Below are 8,825 nucleotides of genomic sequence, written 5' to 3'. Positions count from 1 at the left end.
ATATATATATATATATATATATATATATTTCATTTTTGTATTAATTTCAAAATTAGAATAAAATAAAATATTTAATTATTTATATTTAACTAAAAATTTATTAAAAATAAAATAAGGGTTAAAATAGTATTGAACCAAATATAAATATTTAGTATCGAAAAATATATATATTAAACTAGGGGAGGGTCAAAATCATGTGTCTACATTGAAAAGATGCATCAATAAGATGATCACATGTACATTCATGGTCAACCTACATTTGACATTCATAAAGTTACTTGTTCAATATAAATTGAGCATAATTTTCAGATTGTATAATCAAGATAATTCATCTTGATGATGATGGTTTAGCATTGAATGTCTTCGATAAATATCTAAACCATTATTAATGAGAACCAAACTTAATGTATTGGTCTGAAAGATGATATATTGCAATAGTATTTGTATGCATTAGACCAATAAATTATGATTATTTCTTCCCTCTCAATTGGTTCAATGTCGGAAACCAATTATTCCATCTAATAATTTTGATGTGCAGCATACGATTAATGGATATACCATAATACACAACGATGGATTTCTCAAAGAAGTAGAAGATGTATGTTAGTTTTCCTAACATAAGAGGGAGATTATAAGCGCTATGAAATATGTTAGGAATTATCACCATATCCTCATCCAAAAGATAATTCAAGTCAAATGCTGAAAGCATCTCATATTAAGCGTAAGCGCTCTTATTTTGTGTTCCTAAAGGACAAAGTTTATGCATGTGTGAAGCGTGGTAGATTGATTGGTTCCAAATGAAATAGTCCTTGAAAAATAAGGAGCAAATAATCATAATAAGAAGGCAATGAGCTCTTGAAGAGCCTATGACATACCACTTCATGAAACCTTGTGAGAGGTTCATGTACCTGAAAATGATGAAGTGATGAGATCTCAAAATGTTATATCGCATTGTGAATCAATACAAAATGATATATCATCAATATCTTTGACACAATATTGGCGCAATATTGTGAAAGATTACGAGGATCTGAATTCTACATTTATTTAAGCATACTGACGTAGAAATATTTATCAAGTGACATAAAAGGATGCATTTTGGTAAGCGTAAAACTTATGTGATTTGCATTTCAGATACTTGAAGATGTCGCTCATGAAATGTTGAATATTGTCACTTGACAAAACTTATGTGAAAACTTTTAAGGATTCAAACTGTTTGAAGCATATAAAAGTTTCTGGGAAACTTATTTATAATCCTTATATTGTATAAGCTTATTGCTTGAACATCATTGGAACTCTTGGAGAGTTTTCAAAGCAATAGATTATTTGATGAAATTTGAAATATATCGAATTGGACTGGTTATGAAGTACCATATCTTAGTGCAATTGATGCACTCATGTACCTTGCAAATACTACAAGGCCTATAGCCTTTTTAGTCAATTTGTTAGCAAGGTATATTTTTGCTCCTACTATGAGACATCAAAATGGGATAAAACACATGACCTTGTTTTATTCTAAAGATTGCAGTGCTGATCTTATTGATCATGTTGATGTTGGGTACTTATCTGACCCGCATAAAGCTCGGTCTCAAATAGGCTATGTGTTCATATGTGGTGGAATTGCCATATCTTGGAGGTATACAAAGCAGTCTATCGTAGCCACTTCATCGAATCATGCTGAGATAATAGCTATTCATGAAGCAAGTCGAGAATGTGTATGGTTGAGGTCCATGATTCATCTCATTCGAGAAAAATGTGGTGTGAAATATGATAATCTACCCACAATTTTATACAGAGATAATTCAGCATACATAGCACATCTTAAGAGAGGATTCATAAATGAAAATAGAAGGAAGCACATTTTACCAAAGCTTTTCTACATACATGAGTTACAAAAGAATGATGATATTAACATGCAACAGATTTGTTCAACTGACAATGTGACTGATTTATTCACCAAATCTTCTCCAATTGCAACTTTCAAGAAGATGCTGCACAAGATCGAGATGCAAAGGTCAAGGATGTTCTCATCAGGGGGAGTTAATACGCGCTGTACTCTTTTTTCCTTATGAAGTTTTGTCCCACTAGGTTTTCCTTGTAAGGTTTTTAATGAGGCAGCCGAAATGGGTATTATTAGAGATGTGTACTCTTTTTCCTTCACTAGATTTTTTTCCTACTGGGTTTTTTTTCTAGTAAGGTTTTAATGAGGCACATTATCTACCAATTAGACATTCAAGGGGGAGTGTTATAAATGTATTTACATTATAGTGAATGTCTATCAAGATCTACTTTGATATCTATTAGGATTTTAAACATTCATCTTTTACTCAGACTAGGAGTAAATTTTCCCTATAAATAGAGGGGTTGTGTTCATTGTATTTACAATCAAGATGATCTCTCATCCCTCAAGAGAAGAAATAAGAATCACTCTCTCTTCTCTCTCTACTCTTCTTTTTTTTTTTTCTTATTGTTTTATAACAATGAATAAAATATTAAAAAATATTTGATATTTTCTAAAGAAAAAAATCTACAAAAACTACAACTCTATAATGCTTTAAAAAAAAAAATGAGTCCTCCAAAAATCGGAGGCCTAAAGGCTTGCTTCGATCGCTTCACCCTAAAGCCGACCTTGCTAACACCCCCTTCACACCCAGACCAACTGGAGCATTGACTGGGAACCCAACAATAGAAATGGACCTGAATTTGATACAATGGAAAACAGAGAAACAACGGAGGAAATCTGCTTATTGTATTAATCCAAGAGTGAGCAGCTACTTGTAGGTGTACAACTAAATCTATGTAAGGAAATAAAATCATACAATTCCTAAATATCTTTACCTATGATTTTGCTAGGTAAACTATATGAAGATGCATCTATATACATTGTGTAACAGTGCTCAAGCTCCAAAATAATGTATCTATATGTTTGAGATTGTCTTCCTTCAGAGTAATATGTTTATCCAAATAATATTTAGCCATAGTTTTTGAATTTCTAACAAAGATTGTGCCTTTATTCTAATTCCTACCGCTCCTTGATTTAATAGACCTTTTAAACATCCTGATTTTCGGTTTTAGAAAAGCTGAAAGCTTTCAAAAGTATCGAAAAGCATCTGTTTCCACTTCATCTGTATCATGCAAGTTACCTAAGAGCATAAAAACTTCATTCAAGGTTAAAAGTCTGATCTAAGCTCACTAGTCATTGTAATTTTCCGCAATATTACATCAAAAATAAGTTGTCTGCCTTGCTGTTTCTGAACGAGCTACCAGAAATTCATAATTGAATAGAGGAATGTATCCCAATGAATTCTAAATTCATTAAATCATACATTCAAATCATTGCACTTATTATCAAAGAAATCTTTGGATGTATTTGCTTCATTGTTGCTAGTTTCATGATTTCATGTAACTGAAGATTCACATGGAAATGTACACAGTATCAGTTCATTGCAGTGCATGATATGTAACGGCCAGATTTTCCAAAACCATTCTTACAAGTTCTCAACTGGAAAGTAATGTGTTAGCTGTCCAGACAGTTTCACCTATATATACAAAGTAGCTAGACGTGATAGTTCAACAATATATTGCTTTGTTGAATGTACAAGATTACGCGATAAGATATGGCACAACAGCTTTTGATGCAGGTGTTGCCAAAGCTCAAGGGAGAATGAGGAAAGGAACATGATACAAGATTCTTGAATTCCGTCATCCGTTGTTCTGTTTGAACCTGATAAATGCAAATCAGTGAGAAATCACAGACTGCTGAACCGTTAGCCCTGAATATAAATATAGTACTGTATCTAAGATATATATATATATATATATATATATAGCAAATAAGAGTACAAGCTGACACATCTGTAAATGTTAGTACGTGGAATATGATTACGTGCACTTTGAAGAAAAAAGACAGAAAGATAGGTCAAGTCCCTAATTAATTTCAAGCAGCAACAAAAATACGTCACATGCAAATGAATTCAATGGAAAATATCAAGCAAAGAAAGTCTGTTTCCATTTCAAAGTTACCTAATAGCAACTTCTGGACATTCCAGAGAGAATTCATTGAAGGTTAAAAGCCCAATTTGCTTCTCTTTATCTGTCACATCATCTACCTGCATGAAGATCATACCATGCTATGGAAGAAAAGAATAACTTAAAAAAGTTTTAGCTTGCGCTTATTGATGAAGAAAAATTACCATCATAGCTTTTATACATTCCATAAATTTTTTGACTACAGTCGAGGAGCATTCTTTGTATATCTTGATCAATATGCGGAAGTAGTTTACGACCTGTACCAAAAAAGGCTTAACAGACCAACAGGCAATCGATCAGAAGTATTCAGAGGTCATGGTGCCTACGGACCTCTTTAATGATCTCCTTTTCCAGCTCAGTCACAGTTTCCTCTTTTGAAAAATGGCTTTCTGATGTTGCTTCGAGAACCTGCTCTATCCCAGTAGCTGTCAACTGAATCTGCTCTTTGCTAAGAAATGCTCCAGCAATCTGCAGAGAGAATTTAGTGGATTATTCAGAAGTTTCAGGCAGGTTCCACATATCAAATGGCCAAAACATGACAAAACATGGCAACCTCGATGCATTTGGTTAATGATCGCAATATCTTTGCGCAATTTTTACCATCAGTTTCCTGCATATAAATTGAAATTCAACTTTGGTTACTGGAAAGAACAAATTGAGTGAAAAAAGAAAATTATATAGACTGCGCGTACCTCATCCAGAGCCTCCAGCAGAGATGGTACAATTTGGACCACTAGTTTATGCGAATGGGAATTTGTAAGGCCAGGTGCTTCTTTCGTCTCAATAGCAAGTTTTGCTGAAAGCAATAGCCTTGGCATGGCTTAAGCAACAACTATTTATCCAAAATGCTTAACAGAAGGGAAAAGACTGATAAAATCAAAGAATAGGCGAATGAAAGGAAAAAAAAGGAAAGGCTTTATCAAGTAAAACAGTACCTGAAACAGCTATTTTTCGGATATCTTCATCATGAAATGTCACAAGTGGTATCAGTGTTTCAGAAACCTGCCCAAATAATGTGAAATTTAAATAAGAAAGGCATATGCTGAATGAAAATTCAAAGCTTCAAAACCAACCTGATCGATCCATGGAGAGAACATCCCTTTGAACTGTCTAGCTAAGCGAAGTAAAAGTTCACATGCCCTAAGTTTCTCCGTCAGAATAACACGTTCTGTGCCACTGTAAAGAAATGTGTGTTAGTAGAAAAGCCAAAGTTCGCTAAGAACCTTATTCATGGTCAGTGCATCAACTTGTCCAGTCATTGTTATATGGCTATGGTAAACTTCGTTACCTATTGTAACCTATTCTTGTTGCAGTTAAGCATGTGTACAAACTAGTTATCTCATTTAATAGGCAGAGGCACACCCTAGTATAATGCCAACTTTCAGTGGCGTATTTAGCAGAAATGTACAATTTTCAGCTGATAAGTGTGGAAACTAACCATCCAAAATTAGTAATGAAACGCTTTTGAAGTTTGTACATACCTATCCGAGCCAAGTCTAGCAGAGCGGAGCAAATCAGGTATAAGATCTTCCATATATGGATAAAAATCTGATCCGAGACATTGAAGAAGCTGATCCCATGCCTTCAACACAAATAGCAGAGCACCAGTTTATTGGGAGCAGTTAAGTACAAGAAGATTATGTTCAGTTAATTTTCTACAAATAGTTTGGATCATACATACTCGTAGAAGGGTAAGTTTCGCACTGTGATTATCCTCTCCTAAACTCAACCGCACAGACAAGAGAAGGACCATGACCTTAGATACATGAAAATTATAGATGTTTTAATCATTTAATGAACTAAAAAAAGACAAGCATTAGATCGCAAACAGACTGTAAATATGCTTTAAACTCAACTGCTTCTAAAAGATATAACAGAGAAACATCACCTCTGCAGCATCTTTCTTGAATATATCCTTTCCAACAGCTATTGCAACTGTCCAAATGCACTCAACAGCATTGTCCAAATGCAACTTAACAGTATTGTTTTGCACCGATTTACTTGTCGCATCATCTAGCAGTTTTTTTAGGGAAGTGATGACCGAATCATAGTATGTAGAGAAGAGATCCTATCCAAAAGCGTAATTTTGTCAGACACAAACATCAACTCCAATATGATGGATAAAAAATAACGTCAGAGTTTCTATCAAGATGGACCTTTGATGTTATTGCAACCGATGCTAGAGCGTTTAAGGACTCGGCATGCACCTCAGGACTTGGACTCTAATGTTAGGTAAGTGACACGGTCATGTTAGATAAAAGCAAAATAACACTTTTAAGCTAATGGAAATAGCATAAAATGGTATCTCTTAGTTTTCTTTTTACTAGAAATCGTTAAAATCACCCTGTAAAATGACTAAAGTCAAATATACCTTGATGAGTTGAAGTAGTTTGCTCACAATTGCCTGCAAGCGAGGTTCTAAGATGTATGACCTGCAACTTAGACAAAGAGAACTCATTGCTGAAGCAGCACCAGCCTATCAAATATAATAAGACAGTTAGATTTCATTAACATAAATAAAATGAATTTCAGCAGAAATATGAACTTTTAGTAACTTAGATTTTGACAAATGAAAAGTCCATCATTCTTTCTCACCTGTTTGACGGGAGTATCGTCATCTTCAAGTGCCAAAAGTAGCGCAGTAAAAAGCACACCTCCGTGTTGATCTAGCGTATATGGAGATAGGTCTAGACTCATAGCTTTTATTGTTTTAAAAGCAGCAAGACGAACATCGAAAGAGGAATCTAGCATTGATTTCAACACCACATTTATCACTTCCTCAAGATTATCGCTCATGGCCTGAGAGGAATACAACAGTTCTTAGGTGAAAATGATGTCACAACTTATCAAGAAGTAGAAAGCAAAGTACTGGAATATAATATACAGAAGATTTCAGAACCATACTATATAACATGTTATTAGTCTGGATAGTTTCTCTATGTCAAAGCTGAGTGCTGAAAGTTGACAAATGAAACATTGAGAAAAAAATTATTTCTGATCCAATACGATTTTGGGGGAGGATCGTCCAAAACCATATAAGGAGACAACAACTCATTCCCTCAAGGCACTTAGAGCTGAACTTATAGAGCATGGACAATATAACAAGGGAACTCAAAATTGGGTTAACAAAGAATAACTATGACAGTTTACATATATACATGTATAGCTATATACGCTTTGCAGAATTGACCATTTTTACCAATTAGTTATATGATCAAACAGCACATATCCAAGAGAGGCAGTAACCCTTATACCTTTGCGCATCCTTTTGCAATGATACGGATGATTGTAACTGCTGCATATCGTCTACGCCATTCTGATGAATCCCTTTCCTTCTGTATTTCGTTGAGTAAGAAATTCATATCTTCACCCCTTACCATTGGAAGCCTGTACATAAATTTCTCTCCCAGAAGATAATTACTCGATCCTTCGGGGATAAGTGAAATCATCCGAACCAACACAGAAGACAGCCTTCCTAGAATCATCTCGCCTACCCTTTTTATCGAAATATCATCAAAAGCATACATCATTTCTACCGCAAGATATCTTGTTTCTTCTTCCAACTTATCATTTTCACAAATTGTAAGCATTGTATCAAACACTTGATTCAGATGCAAGTCGAAAAACCTTGGCTCTGCCCCAGCTAACTCTACTAACTTCTTGAGACTTTTTTGCGCATTTTCCTCCTCAATTTCATTTTCAAGAAAACCAGAGACTCCTTCTATCATTGGCATCAACATATCATGAAACTTCGAGTAATAATCACTCGACATATGTTGAACAAGATTAACTAAGGCAGCCAAGGCAAGAACTTTTCTCATTCCATCGGAAGAATTGAACTTATTCCACAATTTTAGATGGATTTCTTCAACAGACTGACTCAGTTCTTCGCCTAGACATGGGGGCAACTCCAAAAAGAACAACGCGGCACGATCCTGAACGAACAATAGACACGAATCCAGAGACTCCAAAAAGAAACTAAGCATATCCGGCCACTCTCCCTGATCCTCGATAAGAATACAGCCAAATATCTGAGATGCTGTCCTCCACATCAATTTGCAGACTTCATCGGGGTTATCTTGTTTAAGAATTTCAAGAATGGCAGTTTTGAGCTCTTCCCTGATCATGTGAGAGGATATACTCCAGGCACTGGTTGAATTTCGGGGAGAATCGAGAAGAGAGTGAAGGAGACAAGCGCATTTGGATTTGATTTCAGAGGCATTTCCAGGAGAGTGAAGGAGGAGCTTTGATAGCTTCAAAGACAACCCATTCGGGTAATTGGATTTGCAGAAATCGTACAATGCTTTGCTATCGTCTGATGATTCTAAGTTTGTAATAAGATGTTGAATGGCATCATGATTTGGAGAGTCAAGAAGTTGTATGGCTTTCTCTTGAAGTGCTTGACGATTCTTGTCCGGAAGGAACCTATGTTTCTGGGGTTTATCTTCCTTTATTAGAGGGCGGAGTTTGGCCACTTTGTTCGGAAGAAAATCAGACATTGCAAGGCGGTGAATTTCATTTTTTGGCTTGGAAGAAGAAGAAGAAGCCATTGAAGTGAGAAAAAGAGAAAACAGAGAGAATGAAAGAGGGTGGTTTTGGCGGGGGATTATATTCTGTTACAACGTTTTCTCGCTTGGCGGTTATTAAATGCCTACTTCGGTCTTGGGGAATGAGTTTTTTTTTTTTAATTTGTTTGTGTAAATATATCCTTTTAAAAAAAAAAAAAAAAGTTGGGTTAGTTAAGTTAATACAGAAAAAGGTCAAATATCATATTACTTTACCATTCGAATAAAAAT

At 35.0% G+C, this 8,825-nt stretch overlaps 2 protein-coding genes across 2 annotated transcripts; both read right to left on the bottom strand.

Moving 5' to 3' along the window:
- Window positions 1-3,412: 3,412 nt before the first annotated feature.
- On the bottom strand, window positions 3,413-6,490 carry LOC107872547 (importin-5). Its single transcript, XM_047412911.1, has 12 exons — window positions 6,401-6,490; window positions 6,186-6,251; window positions 5,918-6,097; window positions 5,711-5,785; window positions 5,511-5,611; window positions 5,103-5,205; window positions 4,965-5,031; window positions 4,722-4,849; window positions 4,583-4,639; window positions 4,194-4,497; window positions 4,024-4,109; window positions 3,413-3,724 (listed from the first exon to the last, which is right to left on the bottom strand). The coding sequence occupies exons 1-10, from the start codon at window positions 6,485-6,487 to the stop codon at window positions 4,336-4,338; spliced, it is 1,026 nt and encodes a 341-aa protein (XP_047268867.1). The 5' UTR covers window positions 6,488-6,490; the 3' UTR covers window positions 3,413-3,724; window positions 4,024-4,109; window positions 4,194-4,335.
- Window positions 6,491-6,576: 86 nt separating this feature from the next.
- Window positions 6,577-8,579, bottom strand: LOC124898557 (importin-5-like). The gene is made up of 2 exons (XM_047412200.1): window positions 7,284-8,579; window positions 6,577-6,828 (listed from the first exon to the last, which is right to left on the bottom strand). The coding sequence occupies exons 1-2, from the start codon at window positions 8,577-8,579 to the stop codon at window positions 6,577-6,579; spliced, it is 1,548 nt and encodes a 515-aa protein (XP_047268156.1).
- Window positions 8,580-8,825: the final 246 nt, after the last annotated feature.

This window comes from Capsicum annuum, chromosome 5 (assembly GCF_002878395.1).
Source record: "Capsicum annuum cultivar UCD-10X-F1 chromosome 5, UCD10Xv1.1, whole genome shotgun sequence".
Lineage (NCBI taxonomy): Eukaryota > Viridiplantae > Streptophyta > Magnoliopsida > Solanales > Solanaceae > Capsicum > Capsicum annuum.
Note: the sequence above shows the minus strand (reverse complement) of the source record. Positions and strands in the feature narration are given on the sequence as shown.